At 42.1% G+C, this 25,544-nt stretch overlaps 1 protein-coding gene across 1 annotated transcript; it reads right to left on the reverse strand.

Moving 5' to 3' along the window:
• Nucleotides 1-2,281: 2,281 nt before the first annotated feature.
• On the reverse strand, nt 2,282-24,806 carry LOC131288666 (integral membrane protein DGCR2/IDD-like). The gene is made up of 4 exons (XM_058317825.1): nt 24,746-24,806; nt 11,605-11,753; nt 4,170-4,250; nt 2,282-2,449 (listed from the first exon to the last, which is right to left on the reverse strand). Exons 1-4 carry the CDS (start codon nt 24,804-24,806, stop codon nt 2,282-2,284), a joined length of 459 nt encoding a protein of 152 aa, XP_058173808.1.
• Nucleotides 24,807-25,544: the final 738 nt, after the last annotated feature.

A 25,544-nucleotide genomic window follows, 5' to 3' on the forward strand; every position in this document is an offset into this window, starting at 1 on the left:
ATCGGTCTGCACTGATGGGAACTTGATGGACATGCACAATCGCGTACTTTGTTTGCTGAAAACGATTCGGAAAAACGAATGAATGCAGCTTCCGCTTAAAGGTGGCTATGTTAGCTTGTAAGCAAGCCAAAGAACTCTATTAATCGATTCATCGCCGTTAGGAGGGCATCAAAGTATGCGAGCTTTTGATTTCCACCAATTTAAACCTCGTTTTGCTTCTAATTTGAAGCTTTCACTTTAGTCAGTTTGAGAATGCGACCGATATTCGATATTGAACTCTAGCGTTTTGGAAGAAAGAGACTTTTTTAATATCACTGAAATTGCTATAAGACTTTACCTATTGGTTTGGGCTCTCCAACAGATCCCGCAGTAATACAATGCAAAGCGGATTCACAACCAATATTGACATGCAAAATATCAATCGATGACCGACCGTACCGCATGCAAATCGTCCACTCGAGGGTAAGGATCGTCCCGAGGGCTAGATTCGTTTCATTTTCCAATTTTTGCAACCATTCGCTAGACGGTGACAGCAGCATCGAAAGGTTGCCATGGTGGTTTCATCGATCGTGGGGAGTTGTATTTGTTTCGTTCCTAGAAAGCTTCAAGGGCTTGCCAACCACCAGTTACCGACAGAGTCGAGAAAATCCACGTTGGTTTCTTTACGGGTTGGACAGACGCGGCGAAATTCTGGGTTTCAGCGGAGGGACTCTGCCCTGAGAGAAACAATCCAATTCCAAAGAAACGTTCATGCGCAACCTAGACCGATGCGAATTACTTCCAGTAAAAGACTGAATGGTGTAACCTCAGCATTCTCTTATCGGATGGACAGGGAATATGAAGCAGCATTTGGAAAGGATACTCCCGGTACGAGCTTGGGCCGACGACTCGCTGGGTGGTTAAAACTCTCTACAATATCGAAACCTCTTTTTGTTATTAGACAGGAGATAATGAACATATCTTAGCTCTTTGGAGTGCGCAAATAAAGATGTTTAACGAATGGATATAATTCGATATTCGGTTGTTTCACTCTAAGAATTTTATACTGGTTACTTAACAGTAAAAATAAAAATCTTAAAACTGCTTCCAACATCTTGTTAACAGAAGATTCGATGAAAATATGCCATTTTGGTAGAATCAGATGATGTTAAATGTTTAATATGCACCGGAGTATCATAGTCCAGTGGATTAACAGTGATAAAGTTTTATCTTCATGCAGAAACCGTTCAAGTTATAAAATGGAATCTAAGCCTTTGATGTGGACTTCAGAAATGGATCACCTATCAAAGAGGGTGCTATATGTTTCTACTTATGGTGAAATGTTAGTCAAGTGTTGTTTTGCATAAAAGGAATGCTCAGTTGATCCTGCATTGCGATCCTCGTCGCAATGGTGATTTTGACTGTTCAAACTTGTAAGAATTTAAAATGTTAATTCAAACGACTACTTCTTCTCTTTCCCGATGCTGCCCAATCCCCTTGCTTTTACAACTCACTAGCACCCCAGTCTATACTTTTTCTCTCATCAAGTGATAGTCTAATCGTATGTGATACTAGGACAATTTGTAGTTTAGCTGGATAACTCTGCTAGTTATTATTGGGGTTTATGTTTTTAAATTTCGGTCTTTGCTCGAGAAAAATAGACTTTAAGATTGAGGAAAGATGCAACTCCAAGCTAGAAAGTAAATCGAGTTAGGTTGTACCCACGTTTTGTTCGTTTGTAGGAAATAGTTATCAACTTGCAGCATAATTTAAATTGTTTTCATTTATTTAAAGACGATTTGTTAAGTCTCTCGCACTCTCAATTCTGGCCTGTTTTTTAAAACTATCTTCTAATGACTATGATTTTACTAATTGTATCCATTGTTTCTTCGGTTTGCTTGAAGATTGGTTTGTTTGCTGTTATAAGTTTTCATATTCGTTTTCTTTTCTGCTTTCTAATGTAGCGACTAGTAATCACGATTTTATGTTTTACAAAAAGTTGTTATGTGGTACTGGCTTCTTCTTCTGCATCTTGCTATGTTGCTATCCGTCGCGAATTCCTCGAGCAGAAATCTGTACATACACGCACCCCCCCTTCCGCACCGAATCTGACGTTTGATCCGGTATGCGGCATTTAGATATCCTATAACATTCGCTCACTTAGTCAAAGGTAGGGCCGGCTCTTGGCCCCCGCTAGTAGTAGTGGTAGCAGTCGCTTCGTCCGCACGCATCACGCGGTGTGTTATGACGCTGCTGCACAACAGAGGAACGATGGTAAAGCGGAGCAGTACCTTCAGTAAAGCTATGAGGGAAGCAGCAGCATCCTTTGCCGAACACTATTCACTAACGCCACCAGCAGCACCCCGCCGGACACGACTCTGCTCACCGGTGACCACAGCCCGTTGCCGGACCATAACGGGGGACTGGCGCCGTTTCCGGCCAGGATCTCCGCCCGCTTCCGGAGCCGGGCCTGAAATAGAGAGAAAGAGAACGGGACGTGAGGAAGAAAAATAAAGCCTGTCTCATAGTAAATTGAGCCAAAGAAAGCGCGCTACTGTAGCGCCTCTAGTGGCGTCAGCAGAAAACTAATATTTTTAGTAGTATTAGTGAATAGTAACAATGAAGTTGTGAAAGTTTCAGACCTGTAATATTTTTTTTCGCGAAATGCCGTAAAATGGAAATTGAACTGTCAGAACTGAGCCCGCACAAAAAACAGGAGCGTCGGTGGACAGATTGACAAGGCCTGGAATCCATAATCAAAGCAAAGAAAAATTTCAAGTATTTTTCTTTTGTACAGTTATACATAAGGGTTGTTATAAAAATAGGTTTTTACTTTTTGCGTGTTCCCTGTTCTTATAAATTCACGTACTTTTTTTAGCCGATTTTTCGACCTGCCATTATTCCAAGGTTGTCTTGGAGTGGTACTGGGCCAATAAGATCATTTGGTACCAAAACCAAATTTCCCAGAGTTTCGCCCCATCGAAAAACTTTGGGCAATCACAATGCTTCATTTTAGACGAAGTGTTGGAACAGTTAGAGATGTTCTTGGCAAGAGGAAGTGAACGGAGGTTGCGAAAACGGTGTCCCATTCCACGACATGGGTGTTAATGCAGGAAACAAAAACAAAATACGTATATTTAAAAAAACAGGGAACACGTAAATAGTAAAAACATATTTTTATAACAAACCTCATGTAAAACTGTACAAAAGAAAAATATTTGTCATTTTTTTGTTTTTTATTTTAATGGGTTCCCGGTATATTCAATTTGCTCAGTTGCCTTGGTGCTATAGTATTTTGTGCGGATTTATTTTTGGTCGTTCAATTTCCATTATACGGCATTTAGCGAAAAACAATAGTACTGGTCTGAAACTTGCACAACTTCATTGTTACTATTCACTAATACTACTAAAAATATTCGTTTCCGGCTGACGCTACTAGAGGCGCCACAGTAGCGCGCTTTCTTTGGCTCAATTTACTATGAGACAGGCTTTATATGCATTATCGGATCGGTAGACCACTCCTTGAAGCGAGTGGAAGCAACGTCTCGCATAAAAAAGGGCAATCGAAGTATGATAATGTGCGATTATCTAACGACGGGAATTTGAGTGGCAACGTCACGTCTTTTTTTCTACTTCTCGTTAACCAGTCAATAAAGGATAATCATCTGAATGTACTTTGTGCAAACCAGTACGATAGCGATCTTTCAGATCTTTTGTTCTACGCTCTTCCATCACCTCATCAATTAAAGCATTTTTTAAACCGTAATAAATCTTGCTAACGGTGGAATGATTTACATGGAAGCTTCCATTTCACGCCCCCAACCGAACGCCCTGTTTGCTCTTTTCTATCAATAAACTACCTCCAGGAAAACCAAAGATAAAATGAAAATTCACACGAATGAATGATGAAGTAACGGATTTCAATGAATCCTTTATCGTGCCTGAGCTACGACGGTACGGGAGTGGGGGTTTTTACTACGTGTGGTTTTTGGTAAATGGAATGCGGTGGTTTTCCGCAGCATGCTCACGTTACAATGTGGCGTGGAAAATGATTCCTTTTGACTATTAAAATGAGAACGAAAAGGGCTAGCAAGAATGTTGAGCCCGTATGTGGATCTTTAAACGGCTGGAAGCTGGAGGAAAGTATTTCTATGCATCACTTCGGTACTGTGCTTTAAGTTCAGTCTTACCTGATACATCTCGTCCTCTCCGGGGGGATCTAGACATTCAAATTCACAGCATCGTTCGCCTACGCGAAACTTTTTACAGAACTGCAAGGAAAAAACAAAGAGTGGATTAATCCAATGGATTATTAAATTACCTAATTTCATACTTATAATGGTGTATTATTTGGATCATTGGTGATAAAATATGAGTCGTTCTTCGAAAAGCTCAGGTTTTTCCGGTTAAATTCCGGCACCCACCTTGGCGCGGAACGAACGTCACCGGAGCAGAAAAAAGCCCGTCAGAGTAATTGTTTCTCAAGCCTCCTTTCCGCTCGCTCGAAGTTATTCAAACCAATCCGAATGAATCAACAACGCATCGCCCAGATGCCTCCCGATCGTGTCTGGCATGGTGAAAGCAAATCATTTCCACGCCGCTTGATACTGTCGATTTTCTGAAAGCCGCCGACGCCCACCGGAAAACAAGTTGCGCCCGCAATCGACGAACGCACCGGGGCAGCTCCGGGAGCGAACATTATGCGTCAGGTGAATGATTTTCTTGCAAAACCGAACGAACGAACGGACGGCCCACCCGCGGCGTGCAAGACGGCGGCAAATTAGTGGAGAAGAATTTGATTAGCAGTAATTGCCCGCGCAATCCGACAGGTTTCACGAGCATGGGCCCGAGCAACGGAACGATGTTTCGACCATTTATTTTTCCCGAGCGACCTTCGGTGTGCTTCCGTACTTCCGGTTGAAATGACAACCGTCGGGTTGGTGGATAATTGAGTAGCGCCATGGTGGTGGTGGAGAGGAAGATTTGTTTATTGCGCACGCTGGTTTCGTTCGCTGCGGGAACTGGTGGAAAATTGCATTTGCATGTTGTTTGATTGGCCTGTGATAAGATTATGCGGGCACGTTGGTGTGCATGACGGTGGCATAAGCGAAAACGGGGTTAAAAGAATCGCTAGAAAATGTTTTCTCGTGCTCCCAACCGTGGCTCGTGAGAAATCATTCTTTTCTTCCAACAAAACAATCCTTCCCGGGAGTGAAAGTCGCAGATGGGAAATGGCAGAAGCTTTATCGTGGTTGTTGAGAAAGTATTCTCAATGCATTATGAACTAATCAAGCTTTACTGGGTAAAACGGAGTAAAAAATAAAGAATTGTGCAAAGAGTGCTCTATCAAATTAGCACGAGTTTATACCGGTAACTCTGATAACAGTATGATTGTCGGAGATGCAATGATCGAAGTTTATTATTGAATTGTTTAATGTTTTTCGTATATAAAGCTATAACACAATATATTTATAGTGCACACAGAAACGCTATTTAAAAAGTGGGAAATCATACGGGCTTGTTAGCTGTGTAAACTTCTAGAATACTTCTACTGTCATGAACTTTACCCCAAAACCCCACATGGCCATTGTTCGCTTTATTCTATTCACATATGACTGGAGTTACTCACTTTCTTTCTAGAAAGCTTGTACGCCATCCGTCTTCTGCTGTACTTCTTTGTGATTCTTACCATTAACTTCTATCTCCCGAGCACGTTGACGGAATCCGAAAAATTTGGTATTCATCGAATAGCATAAAGATTGCATTGAAATCAGCCGTTTGCCCTAAGGCAACCTCTTTCATTCACCAGCCATGATTTCCCATCAAATGTGTGTTCAATCTATTGAATCTCGTTGTGGCAGCATCGTTGAATCGCTAGAAGCAATATTACTCTGGGACGATGAGGGGAAGGGGAAGCAACCCGAACAACCCACTTCCAATCGGGAAAATGGAGAAAACGCGCCCGGGTTCTATTTTTAGCCCACAACACTATCTTAATAAAGGTAATTGGCAATTCATTCCGTGCGGGAATCTTTTCGAGAGGCTCCTCCTGGTTGGTATGTGATCTTTATTCCGTTTGGTTATCAACAGAGCGCGTGAGTATGTTGCCGAGCGATTGTGAGAAATACCACGAATATAGGAACATGCGTGCTGCAAGTTGATTACAACTAATGGCGTTGCTATTTCCTATTTCCCGCCTTGCAGACTCTTGATCACGTCATATTGATGGACTCCGAGAGTCCTGACGATGCTGTGGCGAGTAATTAATTGAAATGGAATGAAAGAAAAGCAGTATTTTTCTACGAAATTGAATTGATTACACACTGTGGTACTTCGGTGGAGAATCATATTTGATATACTTTCTCAAAGAAGAGTTTTGGTTTGTAAAGACTGTTTGTTTTATTTTTTATTAGACTACACATGTTTCCAACTACACTATAGTGTAATTTTATCACTGTAATACCGTGCTGTATCCGATTGCACGCAATTTATCGTGGTCTTCATTTTATGGCATTCGTTTCAGTTTAATTTATCTTTAGGATAATTATCGTCATCGACGAAACGGTCCATTAGCGAACTGGAGTTTCTGTGGTACCCGATAGCTTCCATTGAAAAGTGATGCTTGAAACGGGATCCGTTAATAATAGCCCTGCGAACTCACGTGGATAACATACGAAGCACCAGTCATTTACGGCAGAATGGGGCTATTTAATTTGATCTGTCCATTACAACGGACAAATAAGGAAGCACAAAAAATACTGCAAACGCTGAGCGACCCAGCATATCATATAAAATGGACACAAATTGGTACAAACTCACGAAGGAAAGGGCACGAAAAAAACTAGTTGTAGGATGGAAATAGTGGAAAGTTTGGCTGGAAAGTATTTGATTGTTCTTCACAAAAAAACTTCCCGTAAGCTTTGCGGTGCGCGGATGCCTTCAAAATTGCATCGGGTCAAGTTAGATCGAAGTGAAACGCCAGTTCCCTCGCTGGAATATTTTTCAAACGTGTGCAATCTAGCAGCGCGCAAATAACAAACGACTGTTTTTTCTTCTCGAAAACAAACTTTCCTTTCCAGCCATTCTGTCTCCGGTTGGAAAAGTTACCACGACGAGAAAGTCCACCGGGAAAGAGCTGTTCCGATAACGAGAACGGAATGTACAAAGCCAATGCATCACTGCAGTTTTCCATCGATTCGCCGGTTATAAATATTGTTCGTATCGTGAGAGTTGGAAAATATGGCTGGGATTCCCGGCGGGGCTAGGGGTGTGGAAGGTTTGCATTTGTATGCTGCCACAATGCATGCAGCGGGGACTTTTTTTTGTGTGAAACGAGCAACAAGTTGGAAAAAATCAACAAACAGCCAGAGTTAGCGTGCCGTGTTTTCCGCTGTCAGAAGTGAATGCGGCAAGTGAAATCTATATCCAGAAGCTGCACTTTTTCCTTCCGAGAAGTATGCTTGGCTGTAAAACGGATCTGACAATTCAGATAGTTTCGATTGAAATGGTTGTTGGATTGTGAGAATTGTTGAGAAAAGTATGAATAATCTATGATTACTAATTTCTGAGAACGTGTGAAAATAAATTCCACCAACGAAAGCACCAAAACAAATTCTTTGTATGATAACAACAACAGCTAGTTTTAATTAAATTAGGTTTTAAATATAAAATTCTGATTAAATCATTTCCTGAATTTTCAGAAACCTCTTGTCCATGCCCTCGAGCGAAAAGGTCTCATTGGTCAGGTGGTAAATCAATTTCATGTGGCCACAACGAGCACCGAAGTTTGCAGTGCAGGTGTTTGCCGACCCAAGGCAAACTTTGATGAAGTCCTAGACTGCACAAGAAGCGCGTCAAAGAAGTTGTGCATTCCGTCGCTGTTTTACATGCTCTTCCGGATGCTGACGGTGTTGACGGTGGATCTAAAACGGTGATTCCATCGTTTCCGATACGCACCGTTGGCTGTGTGTGGGTGCACGTATCTCCGTTCCAGAGTGGAATCGGGGACAAGATGATGGCGAGATTATGTAGCTCTTCTCGTGCCAATCCGATCCCTTCAGGTGCAACTAGATGAATGGAGCGGTTTGCAGAATGCTTTGATCGCCCATTCTCTTTCATGAATCGTTGCATTCAGAGGCTAACGCTACAGGGGATAACGAGCATGGCATGCAATTTATCCTTTTATGCATTTGAAGTTACACCGGTGGTCGCTGAGGGAATGAGGATATTACAGGATATATGATGAAGGTGACCAGCAATATCTACATAACATTTATAGATAGAGGGATCAACTAATGCTACAATGAATGATAAAGTGCTGAGGTTTCTAGGCTCGTGTTTGTCAGGGGCATGATATAATAATCATACCGAGAGTACGAAAATATATAAAATCAATTGATTATTTTAGTATTTAAAGCTGTATTCTTGGTTCCAAACCATACACCTTTCGTTTCTAATACTTGTCGTAGAAAGTATTTAATAAACGTTTATATATTAGAGCAAAATTTACAGAAAAACAAGCAAAATTATACCATCTCGTTGCGTTCACTACAACTGCTTAGTTTTGATGGAGGCGCCTAGTGTTTGAACGTTTTCAGAAGAACGAAAAGAAATAAAAAATGCATCCATCAGAAAAGGGAAAACGCATGCCACTACCGGCACATATTGGGACGTTTTTCATTACGTCACTATGGTTGTCCGGTCTACCCAGCAAGAGCTACGATGGCCGTTGTCGCGCGAGCTATTGTAGGCAATGCTTTCAGCTAAAACAAAACACGGAAAAAGGAAACAAAACAAGACAGAGTAAATCCCGTAAAATCTTTGAATGTTTGCAGAAAATGTGAAACACTCATGGGTCCACCGAGTCAGCGTGGTTGGTTTTTATAAATGTCCCGAAGGTGAGCTATGGTAAAAAAAAGTTACGTTTACCGTGCGTTGGACCGTACGGTTTTTCCGCACGGTGCAGCTGTGCATTCAGATTGTTCAGAGTGTTTCGAGCGTCTTTTTTCTTTATGCTCCAAACAGAGTGAAGTGCTTGAGAACGAACAAAGCTGTTTGTTTTACAACAAATTGACAATTGGGACCAGTTTGAAGGTACTCTCGTTCGTTCGGCAGAAGTTGAGACGGATGGTGAACAATTTCCTCTCAATTTTACACTTTTCTTCATTGCATTAAAAATGCGTTTTGTTTCAACTCTCTTTGTCAAGTATTTATTGTGCTCAACTTTTCCGTACTTTATTTTTAACTTGTGCGACGGCATTGCTAATCTCTACAAAAAAGGAACTAAGGTAATGGGTCCGGGAATCATTTTCTACGTTTCACGTGTTCGGCTTTCGTTCGAATTCTGAAGCGAGTCCAAATTAGCTTTATCAATAGTTTGCAATCAGACAACCCGCAGTGACTCTCTTCCTTAAGCCTTCATTACGAACAACTCTAAATAAACATTGACAGGCGCTGAGTGAGTTGTATTACGGGTAATTTACATTTTTAATTAGAACGTCACAAACGAAACGAAAAGTGAACTCAAAAATGTAAAACCTTAACTGCTACCACTAAAAAACTTTTTTACACAAAACTCACCGCATCGTGACCTTGAAGTGTGGTTTCAATAGTTTTTAAGCTCTGTCCTACGCACCCTGAGGGCTAAAAAGGCGGTCCAAAGAGCCTGAAGAATGGGGTGAATAATGGGAACATAGCTTACGATATGCTAATTGGGGAATCATATTAGAAAGTTTGTTTGTTTTATTCCAGTCCTTCGGTAGTGAACGTAAAAGAAAGCGTTCGGAAGATGAGTGCAAAAGGAACCATCAGTTTCCAACCGTAAGCAGTACTGTTTATTCTCCAGCGTGTATCTGATTGGGCTTTCGTTGAATTTTGAAAGATTCCCAAAGGTTGCACGAACTGGCATTTGGGATGGTTCTGTTTGGATAAAATGCTGATTTTTAACGTTCATGAAACAAAAACAAGAACACACATTCATTTTTGATTTCCGTCAGGTTTTCAAGCCAGGGAGATTAATTTTCGCTCCACTGCGTACCTTACCGATGGGATTTCCCGAACATCTGGTACGACATGGTTTCCACTTGCTTAAATTAGTGTGTTGTGGAGTGGCTTCCAATTGGTGCGCGAAGTAACGGCACGCTAAGTGAACGTAATATAATTTCAATTTCCTCTCCACTCGGTGCGCCATGCGGCTGAGAGTGCCATTAAAAATGTATGCATAATTTTACGAGCCACCATATTTCCGCGGAATCATAAATTCAGCAACATCGGTTTACAATTGACGTATGCTGGGCTGTGCGCCGGGTTTCGTCCACCGACACAGTCTTCCACCGCCTATGTGATTTTTTTACGGACCATTTGAGCGCCATCGTAAATCACGGTGTTGTTTTCCTCCCGTTCCCTTGTGCTAGTCGGTTTGGCGCTACGGAAAAATATAACCAGCCGGGCTAACGTTTTATCGATCTCCGGCTTCGGTAGCGAAAAGAAATGGTATGCAAATCGATATCCGGGTTTCGGAACACGCCTCCACCGCCCCCGGACGGGGATGAATTGGGGAAGGAATTTCATTACATTTACTGTACCGCATACCAGTTGGGTGTAGAGGATTGGTTGATCCTCCAGCAGGCACCAGACCAGCAGGACCGACAATGCTTTTATTATCTAAAATGCAATCGATGCGAACTGTTGCACTCGAATGGAAATGTTTGCCTTTAATTAGCAGCCAAATGGAAACCATTCCGAAATGGTTATACGGAATGTGGTGCACGTCGGTGATAAAACGTCAAAATGGAGGGCGATCGCTTTCGTTTGCGGCCACATTACGAAAACCGATTCCATATGCATGATTCGACCAGTTACTTCATTACGCAAACATATCGGCTGTTGAAATGCATGAGTTTCACTCGATAATTCAAATAGATTGGAATGTGTTTCGTTTAACCAAACGCAATCATTTTTGAAACAATGGTTAAGCGGTTTTTTTAACACGACAAGCATTTTAAAGTATTTTTAAAAACTAACTTGTGGCAAATACCGTGTATTTTCTACCGATTTTCCGACACTATTTTTGTTTGCGTATTTAGAAATTTGCACAGAGGCTGTGAGTTTGAGGGTATTAATATATTTCTAGAACTGTTAAAGGTCGCTTGTTTTGTTTGTTAAAAATTGTTGCTGTATATTTTTCAAGTATTGGCAAATATACTCAATGTTTTGAAATTGTTTCATAGTTTTCTTTTTGTAGATCACTATAATACTATTTTTCGTATAAACAATAAGGTTTATCTTATTATTCATGTAAAATTAGCAAGTTTCAGATAGGGATACAATTTAAATCAGGAGATTAAACCAGATGATCACGAGACAAACTCAGATGAGTTAGAGGGAAACCCAAAATTCAAAATCTGGTGCAAATCAGGCAAAAATAAGTGCCAACGGCTGATAAAATCAAATTGAATGAATTTATTTATAACGAAAAAATAAAAGCACTACGGTGCTGCATGTAACAACCTATTTCCTAGTGTTTATTGAAGCTGATCGAAACTTTTGCTCAGGATATGTTTGCTGGAATGATTGCAGTCGTTGGGACAATCCTGTGAACGAGTGTTGGCCTATTCCAATACTTACATAAGGAGGATCACAGTAGATTGCTTTGCACCAGAGCGGCTCCGAGTGGTAGCAGACGCACAGGCTGCACACGCCCGGTCCAGGTACGTAGAGTAGACCGTGTGCGACCGAGTTTCCCTGGAAGTCGACACAATCCTCTTCTAAGCTAGCTGGAAAGGGGAGTTGGAAAAGAAGAAAACAACAGAAAGATGAACCGGGGGCCTTAGAAAGAGTCTTCCATAAGTGTGTTTGCATTAGCACGGGAGAAGCAATACGTGATAGGAAGGTTTATTTAATGTTCGGGTAAGGAAGGAATGAGAAACGGTTGGAAAAATCGGATTCTTTTCATCCACCTGGGCTGCACATTTTCCGCTGCCGCTTGCAAAGGTCGTTATTTTAAAGACACGATTAAATTCTCTGTACCGTGACGACTCGACCGCGCCGCTAAGCCGATCAGTTACGATAACTTGTTGTAGAAGTGAGCAGAACGTGCACCTGTACTAGCTCCCATGCGGAGTAAACTTCGGAGAAAATCGTGGCAAAATATTTCCACCCCACGCTGGCAATGTGCTTTGCGAAAAGCAACAAATCTTTTCTCCATCGCAAGGTGGTATGCAGTGACATTTTTGTCGGTTGAGTAGCCGCAACCTTTAGCTAGCGATTCAGATCGAGGAATCACTGCAACTGCAATTGAACTTGTGCGAAAGTTGTATCGGGAGGAAGTTGGTCGTGCTAAAAACGGTGAATATTATTCTGCACCGTAAATACCGTTCCAGCGCGAACCAGGAAGCCATTCCAGCGCGCGCACCCAACGTTTCGACTCATTAATGGGACAAGTCTTCCTTGGTAGATCGTTGATAATTAATAGCACCGAAGCTCTCGGCACCCTTAATGGCGTTCGTGTCATCACGGAGTTCGAGGAAAAAAGAAATAGATTGCGCTGTTCTCACTTCCAACCATTCGGTTGGAAAAGCTGTGGTTTTCCGGGGAAAATTATACGGACTCGAGCCGGTGGAAATGATGATGATTAATTTTGAGCATCATTACTGTATAATTATGTCTTCCGAGCAAGGGCCACATTGAGCAGTTTCGGTCAATGAAAGAGATGGCGAAACGCGACGGGAACTTCAAAATAATAATTGAAAACTTTTTAAGGTTTCCATGTAGATTGTTGGAAAGTTTTTGTGGGGATTCTTTCAAGAAAAGTCGTACCATGAACTATGCATCAACCGTTTACGGAACGACATCTGCCTCTTGACATCTGTCAACATTTGTTGTGCAGAAGGTCAAGTTTGGAGCCCGGCTACGCTATATTCCTCACCGGTGCTTTCGTACTATAACTATCCAGTAACGTTCTGACTAAAATGCACTGCTCTGAGTTGACATGGATTTTGAAAGACATGAACTTTTGCTGACATATTTAAGAGGTTCGGTAGATGAACAATCTATGTTTCCCCGAGATGGAGTTGGGGTAGTTGGCGGAAAAGTCCAGGGGATTCGAAGAGGATCAGCTTGCATGGAAAATTTCACCATCCGGAAGTACCAATTTTGTCATGTTAGACATGGGGTTAGACATAGGGTTAGAATATGAACTACACGATATGTTGGGTAGGTAAAATGTGAAGAAACAGGAGTGTACGGGGAAAAACATACGTTGAGTGTACGTGCGTGGCACAAAGTTGATGAACGATTGCTTCCTTGCTTGGAATGGAGATTCAAGTTTGTAGGATAAATCGGTAGAGCTAGGATTTAGATCTCGTTCCGACGTGGGGTTTTCGGAATAGGAATCTTTCAGAATTAATCGCATGTTCATGTCAGAAAGAAGCGCAGTTAGTTCTGAGTTTGTGCACTCACAAAGTAGGAACCACATCCTTGGCAAGGAGGTCAAGGTAAGCAAGTACTCGGAGCTTACAACCCGGAAGCAACGTGACGGTCGCGTAGGTGGCAAAGTAAGCGATTTGAGATATTAGCTATGCAAGCAGCGCCATGAGCCGAAACAAATGTGGCGGATGTGATGGAGAGTGTAGGACGCGAGCTATAATAAACCGGAAGCGGGACAGATGGATAGGACGGTTCACGGCGAGGCGCCGTCTAGTTGGACAGCTAATGGAGCAGTGATAAATACGGCAACATTTGTTATAGAGCTCAAGCGCTCAGAGGAAGCGTGATCTAAGAGGCAGCAAAGCGGCTCATTTGTATTATGTTGGAAGGATGACAGCTGGAGGCTTAGATTTCTACCCTACACCAAGAAAGCTATGCATTGTTAACGCTTACTACTGAACTGGTAACTTGTGACTTGAGAAACTATTTAACATTTGTTTTAGGGAAAAATTAATACATCTTTGGTTTTTATAAATGTATGAAATTTAACCAGTTCTCTGCATTCAAAGTTTTTGCGGAAAGAAAACCCAATGTTTTAAATTTCCTTTCTCCAAAAGTTAATAGTCTTCTCTAGCATGATGACGGGAGCATGGAAGGTCAAAACAGTAAAAAATGAAGGTCATTGAATGACATCACACTAGGAAAAACCAATACAGCTCGATTATTTTTAGAGCTCTTCTCACGAAAATAGATTCGTGGTAGAATGGGATGTTGTACATCCTGAAAAACCTTTCCAGTATCGATCTTGTATCTTATAATAAAACTGTCTTAAGTTGGTCCTAGCATAGCGAGCCACATCGTTAACAATGTTCTGTAAAGCGTTGTAAATGTTTTACCGTTTTTTTCTGCAGACTTTTTTTCCTAATGAATTTTCCAAAGTTTCTGTTTGCAATTGTCGATAGAAAAAAAATCTCCTATTTTATCTTTTGGCTTTTGAACTTAGAGCAACTTTAAGATGTTATGCTAAATAAAACGGGTTAGAAATTAGGTTTATTATAGTTACAACCGTCTTTCCAAAACTACCACTAACATTACAACCAAATCTATCAATCTTAATTACTTCTTTTGTCTTTGAAATCATATTGCAAACCAATTGTTTTGATTTACCAAAGCAATTGAAATCAATAAAACCACTCAAACAGGATAGGTAAATGATTGATGCTTCGGTGCCATTTTCTGAACAAATGGATTGCGGTTAAACCCTTAAGCGTCTATAAGAACACCACACAATAGGTTTTCCAAGTTACTCGGTTACATTGTCGTTGTCTCAATCTATACGCTAATTACTGATAGACAAGTCTAATCAACCTATTCTTTATGTATATTAGAAACAAGGGATGATCGTTTGTGGTCTAGGAACGGCCAAGTTTGATGCAGAGCGAAGAAAGGGGTAATTGCTTGATTGACCGTAACAAGCGCTGACTGTACTTATATCGATTAAATGTCCATCGCAGGCAGAAGAATCAAGAAAAATGCTTTCTCAGCATGATTTACAAACGTTGTAAGGAGTTTCTGGTGATGTATGACAAACAAGTTTTAATTCAGTCAAATGAAGGTAGAATGTACTGAAATAGTAAAGATTGGCAAATAACCGGCAAACTGAAACTTTTCATCTGTCCTGTACTTTTTGTTACTACTGTGCTCATGCTTGCTCTCAGATTTCTAGAGTATTCGCTCTCCGATCTTGTTGGTGTGAAAATGGGTTCCATCTGCTCTTGAAAGAAGTCACTCATTTCATGAGTGCACATTGAAATGCGGGGAGATACAGAAAGTTTACCATCGGAGAGTCAAAAAAGCTTTCAAAGAGGGAAAACATATTAGGAGTCAACAGAAAGCAAACGACATGTTGATGCAGGATGAAACGGTGATTGAAAGGGTTGATGGGAGTACGGCATTATGACGTCAACATTGACACACATCTTTCGTCGACCCGCCGCGACATCGTGTCTTCGCCAGGCCAGTGGATAGAAAATATGGTTCACAAGGTGAAGACTTTTTGCGGTAGAGAGAAAACGCGGAAGCAACCGTGGGAGAATACTCCACTGCAATGGTGCCAATTCATATCTTATGTCGGAAAGTTCTATTTTTCCCGTGAGTGGGCATTACACGCTCGGCAGGAATGCAGATGTTTGCTGTTCGGTTTTTTTTATTTTTTTAAATAAAAGGGAAATGTGAATATCCTAGATCAAGGAAAAGTGTGCCTCAAGCAGCACGGAAGTGGAAGTGATTTAAAAACTGCGACAAACCGTTTGATGTCGCCGCTACCGGCGAGGCAAAAGATCCGGTATAAAAGATGACCGAATCGCGAATAGGGAAGAGAGCTGAGAAAATAAATTTGTTTTTCACAATCTTCTTTCTGCCTGGTACGTGGCCGTTGGGAACTCGGTGGAATCTTGTGGGCTTTAAACTTATACTGGTGTTGGGAAGATGGTTACAAGTTTCCGGATAAGTAGGCTGAACCCAGGCGTGTCGATGGTAGTTTAAGGGTGTTTTTTCAGAAAGAGAGTGATTTCTGCATATTTATGATCTTGCAACTTATTTAATTGATACAGAACAACATATGTGAAAGATGATCGCCTGAAGCAAACAACAAATGGAGGCGCCTGGTACGTCATGGATCAATGGAGACGCCTGGTACATCATCGTACAATGGAGGCGCCTGGTGTGTCGTTTTAGGTGTGGATTTTACTAAACACGTTTAACATTGACACTTTTCTTTACCGCATGAGAAATATTCTAACGGCCAGCCGTTAAGTTAAACCGAACACAACATCGGGGATGGAAAGAACCAGTGTGCTAAAAGGGCAATAAAAAGCGTGCCATGGCGCCATTTAGCAATCCCGCTGCGTCCTTGGCAATGATGAGCACCCTGGAATGAATGTAGCGAGCAAAGAATGCGAAGCAAAGCGTACAGGCCAATTCACTGCGAGGTTCGGATGGAGAAACACGATGGACCTCGTTTTTATGCCTTGAAGATGTTATTGTTGCGTCGGCAGGTCATATGAATGGTGACAAGAAAGTAGTGACAGCAGAGAAGTACCTTCGCCTAGCTGGGGATTGCGAAAATGAGAAAATTGGATCGTTGTTCATGCGCTTCATGGAACGATTTATGATCATTTTGTTGGGATGCGAGAAGATAACAATCGTTCTGCCGCTTGAATGAGGGGTGATACGGGAAAGAGATTGCCATAGACAAAGGTTTCCGAGGGATAAGCATTGATTTACTATACCGCGATGAAAATTCTACGATTTCATGGAATTAAATTAACATTTTGATTCAAAAATCCATCCCAAAAACAAAATATGGTTTGTTAGCAATTATGGAACGAATAATGCAAATGAGTTTTAAATTAGATGATAAACCAAATTTCATTTTTAACCAGAATTTGGCAAATAGACATACGATATTTGAATATTTTATTGCAATTATAGAAAACTTGTTGTGGCACGTGAAATGTTTCTGAATTGCAAGCCTTCGTGAGATGTGCTGTATTATAAATATTATGTAACTCACACCCCGGACTCAATCAGTAAATTCTACCCTTGCTTGCGATATAGGTATACCGGTTGAATGATTCTTATAAATTATACATTCTCAGCCGACCCATCTTCATGCAAGGTTTATTTTTACGACCTGGAGCTATTTTTAGCTACATACCACAGCACCAAAGGGAAAGCTTCTTCTAAAATCTTTCGCACGAATCCCTCCTTGAGAAAAAGGTAAAATAAATAATTCAGCTGAGAAAACCGGAATACAGAATTTACCCTCTGTGCGTAAATAGTATTAGAGAACGTAATCCATACCGTTACACCACACGCTTTGCCCCGACAAACCGTGGACTGTGTTGTCCTCCGGTATATTATAAGCGTTAGTTAAGGGTAATCGTATCGCTAGCCACTTTACAGTTCAAAGAAAAGAAGATTACATAGTGTCTCCTTATATGAGCAGATCAAGCGTGTAGCTTCATGCTCTATGCATTGCTTTATCACGGGTCAAATGTAAGCAGGGCCATTCCAGTGGACACACGTGTTAGGTTCCTGCTAAATGTGCCGTGCATATTTCATCGCTTCCAGGAAGGTCTTTCGGGTAGGTTTCGCATATACAAGGGGAATATTTTACCGTATCTTCACTGCGGAACGAAGCAACGTTTCCGCAATCTTATGTAGAAACATGGACAGGATTAGTCCGGTAGAATAGCTTATCAGTAATTTCCTTTAAAATAGGAACTGGTTAGACAAGGACATTTTTCATGAAAAGCATCTTCCGATCCCATTATAAAAACTGTCTGATAATTAAAGTATTGAGACGGTTTTATTTTTGAGACGGTTTTCATTTACTGATGGGTTGCGTTACGGGTAACCACAAATTTATTGGACAAGCTTTTCGTTTACCATGTTTTTTCTTCTCGATTGCCTCATGCGAACCTTGTGGTTACGGGCCACTGACTAGACAAACATTTTCCCAGATAATTCGGGGGCGCTTGGGTTGACTGTTACGTTTTCTGTAGAGATTTTCTTTGTAGAAAATTAAGCTTTGTATTTTGGGAAGGTGAAATGGAAGGAATGGAGGAATGAACGAGAGAAAAAAACAGAGAAAACCAAAAGGGACACCAAGCAGGGATTGCGCGGGACCAAACAAATTCAATTTCACCGATCGAGTTCGGTTCTGTTCAACTGACCTAGTTTGCAGTGCATTTCTATGAATTCGATTTTGTAAAGAAATCAATTCACGGAGCTTGTTAACTCCATTTTGTTGCTATTATAATGGAAATAATTTGACCCATGCTAAGTGTTTGGGTGTGTTAGGTTAACTAAAAAGCCAAATAAACCTTCCACGAAGACTCACTGAGAACTCGATAGGTGAATCACCCCAAAAAAGGGTGTGTATTTAGTTCCTGGTTGTGTGCTCTTCAATGTCACGGAATTGGTAAAATGATGTCTGTTGCCAAAAGCTTTTATTTTAAAGAATCATTTAACTTGTGAATTTGTAGTCAGCCCTACATGCTTTTAGTTTTCTTCCCTTTTTCCATTACTAAACAATCACCCATAAATATTTGTAATCCAGAAATGGCATTAAGCTGTATACAAGTGTAACGTATCTTATGCTCGGCTAATGGAAGCGATATGAATAGCACCCGAGAACGTCGGCAGGCGTACTATCTTGAATACTTTATCATCAGCAAACACCGAACCGGCCGACAAACAGGCTGCACAATGTCGGGATGTTCCACGGGCCTGCGGAATCAAGCACTTCCAAGGAATATTAATTTAATTACAATCCATGCGTTAACGGAACGAAATCCAACTCCACACGTCGAGACGTCGCGTTGCTGGGCCATTTTCCGTCGACTCTTGCTGCTTGAGCGATGCTTGAGAATTGCGCCAAGAGCAGTGACTTCCTCGGTGTGTGTGTGTGTGTATGTGTGTGTGGAACAATTTATTCCTGTCATCCTGCCGTGCCTCTGGAACAAATTCTTGAGAATCACGCTCGGTGAAAGGGGTTTTGCTACTATCACCGTTGGCCGCTGGTATGCTATGCTCCAGTGTCGAGTTTTATCTCGAATTTATCTCTTTCGTTTCCGTCTTTGACGTCGGAAGATGTTTTCTAGTCGTGGAGCAAGCCTGGGATGGTGCAAAATTCCGGTTCCGACTTCGCCCCCCCACGAAGCCACTGCTGATGCGATGATGCTTATAAGTGGCGCAGTCTTTAGCTCGTGCTTGATGCTCCGGTCTCATTACGGGGAGCAGTTTTCTGCCGAAAAGTATGCAAATTTTCTGCGAAACCGCCTGCGAGCGACGCAGGAATGTGTAATGGAAAATAGCGTTTGATGTCGGAAACACGCTGCAGCATTGAAGGTGGTATTTGCGCGGCACATGGTTTCTACGAACCTCAGCATTTTTCTGTGCTTTTGCTTTTCCCGAACGAGGGAAAAAGAACGCATCGAGCGGCAAGGTATTAACTATACGCACAATTGGAACAGAAATAGGTAGAACAAGTCGCTAGATAACCAATTTCTTCATTTCAATATAGTGACGAAGAATACAAAAAGAAACAAAACCTCTTCCTCCTTGAGTCCTTGAAAAAAAAAACATTCAATTTCAGAACAAATTCAAGAATTTAAATGACAAACATTCAAATGGAGAATTAAAACAATTCTAACTAAATGTTTGAACCGATTCTCTAAAGGTGAACATAATTCAAACTTAAATTGAATTATTCATCTAAATCCATTATCCTTTACTACCCTAAATTTTGGCACACGAATTGGAGCAAGGTTGTTTTTACGTATTATGAGCCTTGTAACTTTAAACAGACAGCAATACTGTAAAAGAGAGGAAACAGCTTGAACTAGTGAATCAAAACGGAAAAAACAAGGAAGTCGCAAAAATAGAGGATTCAAAGTAGCGCAAAACAGGACTAACAAGACACATCTGTTACATCCTTGTTGACAACCGATGCGGGGAGGGAAGCCTATGCAGCACATCTATGTTTTCGTCCACATACCAACCGGTTCATCCGGTTGATTGCCGGTTTGGGCGGCGGGTAACGATGTCGGAAGTATGTACCAATATTGTCGTTACCTTCGATGAGGTGAACGTTGATGACCGTGATTTGTTCGAGTGCTGTAAGACATGACCCCGCCGAGGCTACCCGTTACCTGGATTGCTTGCGTTGCTATAGTAAAAGAGGTCAGTTAAAATCGATTTCCAGGTTCGCTCGTTCGTTCGTTCGTTCGTTTGTCGGCATTTCAGTTGGTTCTTGAAAAGCCAGTGAAACAAGGGTCGCTTCCAGAGGTGCATTTTGCGCTTAACTCGCTGTCTCAACCAGGGGCCGGATGAAAATTCATCCCACTCGAGAAAGGATTCGCTCCCGGCGAGTGGCTTCGTTCGAGTGAGCTGAAGCTGTTGTTGACGGGTCGGGCACTCGATTGATTTTTGGGCGCGTTGTACTCGCAATCGCCGCGAGCAAAATGGTGATCAAAAGAAACCGGTCTCACATCGACGCCTCGCAAAAGGGAAACCTCCCCTCGGGGTAGGGTTTCGAAGGGGGGACGAAAATCGATTCCATCGTGACGCTAAGTCGCTGCTGATGGACGGTGAGTTAATGTCGGTCGTTAACATCTTTTCAACGCGTTTCCAGCTGACAGCCGCTCAGTGCCGTACTTAAAAGCTTTTTGCACCCTTTTTTCCGATCCCGTATGGTGCGTTTCTGGTTTTGATTGACGGGATTTTCGCATCGGCAAGAGTAGCTTTTTACATGGCACACGCTATGTTCCCCGGAAGGACGACTTTCCTGCGTTCGGAAACACTTCAACATCAGTTCGAATCACTTACCGAAGGTACGGAAAGAATGATACAGTGACATCGACGGGGGCGAAATGATATCGTCGAGAGGAGATTTTCCACGAACCGATCGCACGGATAGACTGACTAAACGATGTTGATGTCGACGCGAACCTTCAAAGCAAATGAGAAGCGGATAGAGTTGTGAATTGTTTGCATAATTTATGCCGCGTGTTGATTGCCCGGGGCGAGTTTCCGTATTCGCGTGTGGTGGGCCGACCATCGTTTTGCGTCGGCTGTCGATCTTCCCGACGACGCCGCATTGATGGAACATCGTAATTGAACGACGGATAGACATCTCAATGTCTCTTCGAAGAAGCAGAAGATAGTAGACGGCTCAGCCTTTAATAAATGAACCTTTATCGTTCGTTTCGACGCTCGGTTAAGATTGATTTCTCCACGCCTTGGGTGTCTGTTGGCTTAGAAGATAATCAATATGCTTAAGACATTGGTTAGAGAGATGTCTGTGGATCATTCTTGTGCTTGAAAATGTAAATTAAAATGTAGTTAAGTTATAAATAACTTAATTGCAATGTTTCTTACAACGTTTTCCATTAAAAACTGCAAGCATTCCTTCTCTTAACCTAAAGTATAAAGCCGTGTGCTAAATTTTTGATAATGATTTCTAATATTTAGAAATTGAATTACGTTGCAAAATTGATGAAATACCTTTGAACTTCTGCCAACGTAACTGTAATTCTAAACGTGGAAGCATAAATGAGTTTGCGAAACTCGACACTTTGCCAGATCCCACGGGCTCAATGTCGAGTGCTCAACACTGTGCCGACCAGCTGTGTTGCTCGAGGCCTTTTTTGGATATTAGCCAAATCGTTCGCTTGTCTGGCCCGCCTGGGCACCGGGTTTTGGTCCAGTGGAACGAGTCTGCACTGGAGATAATTTAGATCACAAATCAAATTTTCTCGTTTCATCGTTCGAGCTTGAAGCTTGGGAAAGTTTTCCATCAATGCAAGTTTATTGCTGTTCTCGAAAAATATTATAGGCTGCTCTCAAAAGAGTTCAAATGGGAAGGAACTACAGAAGACGGAGATGAGGAGAGGTGCTATTTTGGTGAAGATTTATATGGTATTGTATGTAGCTTCCACTGAGTTGGGCTCCATGAAAAACTCTTCCAAATGAACGCGTCTTCAGAGATGTCTGGTGTAAAAAGCTCTAGTGAGCTTCATGCAAGAGGAAGTTGAAAAAATTTGTAGGATTGGCTCGATCTGGCACGGAAAAGACTGGACGATGGTGTACATCCGGCGCAGAAGAACAAAAACGACTTTACGTGCCCAATTGCTCCTCTGCAGCTTATTCGTTGCGTCATCCCTTCCACCCCCTGCATCTCCATCACCGGAAGGAAACAATGTTTCGAGTTAAGCGCCGCGCAAAAGCACAATGGCACTTGGAGGTGGCTGTCAACAATGTTTATTGCTGGCTTGAAAAGTGTCCCGTTCCAGCTAGAGGACACTCAGGGCGTTGCAAAAAAAAAAAAAAAAAAAACGGTCAGGCAAGCAAACTTTTTTATTACTCCGCAAGAAGCAGGCTCTAGTGGCTCAACGGTTTCGCTGAGGTAGAGCCTTAAGAACCGGGCAGTTATCTTGTGTTTTCCTTCAGAACTCCTTCTTGCCCACTCGAAAGGGGCTCACTTGGCTTACGGGGAAAGTTTCGTCCTTTTCTTTTACCGAAGCTTGATGCCCCTGCGTATGTGAGTGGGGTATGCGCCGTAAAATATAAGAGTGTACATAGGAGGGTTGCCTAGCACTTTTTACCATCACGCTTCGTCCGGCGCTGGTCTACTCACTTGAGATTTGCTTACTGGTGTTTAACTGAAACACCCGCCTGGAGGCATTTTTGGACTCGAGGGGTCTGCGCAGAGTGGAGGTAAAAGACCAAAGAAAACGAGATCTCAGAAGGAGGTTTTTCAAGATTTGCCTGCTGCAAGAAGCAGTAAGAGCCCTCTTGAAACCGATGCTAAAGCCGCACAAAAAGCAAACGACACCAGTGCACCTTACGGGATGCATATATGCACTCCCGGCACATAAGCACCGCTCCACCACAAGAGCACGTGCAGGAAGATTACGAAAACATTGATATAGTCGAGTGGGGAACGCACGCGGTCACGGCCAGTGTGGTTGGGTGGAATTCTACCAGAAGACGGCAATAGGTTAAGAGGTTTCTCTCCGGAGGCAATACGCAGAAAAGAGACGTCGACGAGTACGTCCCGGCTAGTTAGGGTAAATTAAACGTATGTGGGCTGAAGTGCGCAATTAGTCCTTCGACGAGGGTCCATTAAGCCCTTCGGAAGAAGTGTGTAGCCCATTGCCGAGATTCGTGCAGACAGTGTGTACCGACGTGTGAAGTAAAGTGCGAACAGCATGCATGCATGAATGTAGGATGATGAATAGGAGAAGACCAACCGATTCCGTTCGTCGCTATGGATAAGAGAGCAAGTAACTTTCCTCGACACTGAAGGAAACGATACTGACTACATTTTGATGGACCACGTTTTACCATACGTGGATTGCAGATTGACAAGACAATAATGAAACCCATAATTCTTTGCTTAGTGAAGTTAATGGACTAGCCAAAACATCCAAGAGAAATTTAAATAGCCGTTTGTCCGTAAGCTTCTGACAGGTTTTTTGATATAAAAGGTTGGCGGAACGAGTATTCAAAGTAATACTGACAAGGGAATGAGCACAGTCCTTATTATTTTTTAAGCCTGAAAAACACCATCTGTTTCATCAAATTTTCAATCAAGTTATCAGACAAAGATGTGTTTCAGTATCATCTCTATTCGATGCTTTTTTTCAAATGTTTGTAAAGTACTTAAAAGGTTATTGCAATTAACATTCAAACTCTTGCTCAAGCGAACAGTTTAAACATATTTATCTTCTTCGCTAAACATACAAAAATGCTTCATTTCCATACCGTCCATTAGTAGAGTCGATAAAGGAGTTCACTTTTCTATCCACTCACTATCACTTCGATGTGTGTATGTATGTGTGAGTGTGTGTGGATAAAGTTTCGAAGCCACTCGAAAGTTAGGTGTGCCTTTGTGAAGCTCGTTTGTGTACTCTCTACGGAGAACTCTGCAGTTCGTTCCGATCGGCTTGCTGCGAAAGGATTGCCGAAGGGCAATGCTAATGAAAGGTATGTCCTGCGTCACACGTACGACTTTTTGGAGAATTAGCCACAGGATTACGGATGGGATTCACTAAAACCAACGAAGTCACTGCTAGGCCACAGTCACAGCCACGACCAAGGGCTTGAGCGGGCGAAGTTAAACGAGTTCCGGGAGATACAAACCATTCGGTGACCTAACGATCGAAATTAAACGTCGCACGACACGGAACGACATTTGGGTTGCGTTGAGAGTGAAGGTACAAAAGTTGTAAAAGTTATTCGGTGCGTTTGGTCGGATTTACCGAGCTTGGGAGCTCTGACTTCTAAAGCTAACCAGGACCACTTAATACTTTCGGTTCGCGGAAGTCTTCAGTAAAAGTTTCACAAATCGGCCAACTTTTGATCACCAAACTCTCATCATAACGATAGCTTTTGACCTTGGCTTAGGCCCCATTAGGGAGTGGACACTAAAGCCACTGTGCGTAGAAAATGACATCCACCTTGGAAAGCTTGTGTGGGGAAATGTCGAAATAGTACCACTATCTCCGGATTAGTTCAGAATATTTTGCTGCTTCCTGTACGTGAGTGCCCAGAAGTAAATTGAATTCACAGTCTCTGTTCTATCCTTTTCGCGGAACATTGAACCTTTCAGTTTCATTGGACTCAGAAGAAAAATTAAAAAAAACGAGAGGCAATTTATGATACTCTGAAAACTCCACTTCAACGCGGTTGGAAAATGGATCTAAAAAGAGGTAAATGAAAAGCAATCACGGAAACAGAAGCCCGACCATCGCCAAAACGCGATACTCACCTACATAGCCCATCATCAGGCTGAGCAGTGGCACAGCCAGCAGATGCAGCTTCCGGTTCATTGTGGCCGACGCTATTCCGGGCACCCTGGTGCTGATTCCGCGGAAAAGGGTGTCGATCTGGGCTTCGAATCTCAATTGCCCACGGTGCGCCTCCCGGTATGAAAGGTAGTAGTTCACGGTTGTCTAGGTGTTGCTACCAGCAGCGGAGGACCAAGAAATGCTGCCACCGGTGAAGGGAAACAGAACGTAGGGAAGTGTGGCCTGGATACGATTCACTTGTTTTGAACACATCTAACTGCCCAGAAACGATATCGTCGACAATCGGGTGCCAGCTGCACCACTACACTTCCGGGAGATGATCTGGTTTTTCACTTCTTTTCTTTCTCAATTTTCAAATTATTTCCACTCAGCATGAAACTTGAACAATACACACCGCTTTCCGCGAGGTTTGCTGATGAAATTTTCTTTTTCCATGGAACGGTGCATTAGTTTTTTCCTTTACATAGCACTTTAACACTTCTTTTCACTACCAGGTGCACTTATTTTCCCTCTAGTGTTCCTGGCAAACACTTACCAGCAAAAGCAATTACAGCTCATTCATCATTTTCTAGGACAACATTTTTCACTTGCCAACGGTTTGAGTGGCTATGGTTTTATGCTTCTTGTATGATATTTCACACCCTTCAACGCAGAACACGCTCACACACAAACACTGTTGGTTTCTTTAGAATATTTTACTAACGCAATAATTTAAATTGATACACCTTCACTGGGGATCGAATAAAGCAGATCAATTTT

The sequence above is a fragment of the Anopheles ziemanni genome, chromosome 3 (assembly GCF_943734765.1).
Source record: "Anopheles ziemanni chromosome 3, idAnoZiCoDA_A2_x.2, whole genome shotgun sequence".
Classification (NCBI taxonomy): Eukaryota; Metazoa; Arthropoda; class Insecta; order Diptera; family Culicidae; genus Anopheles; species Anopheles ziemanni.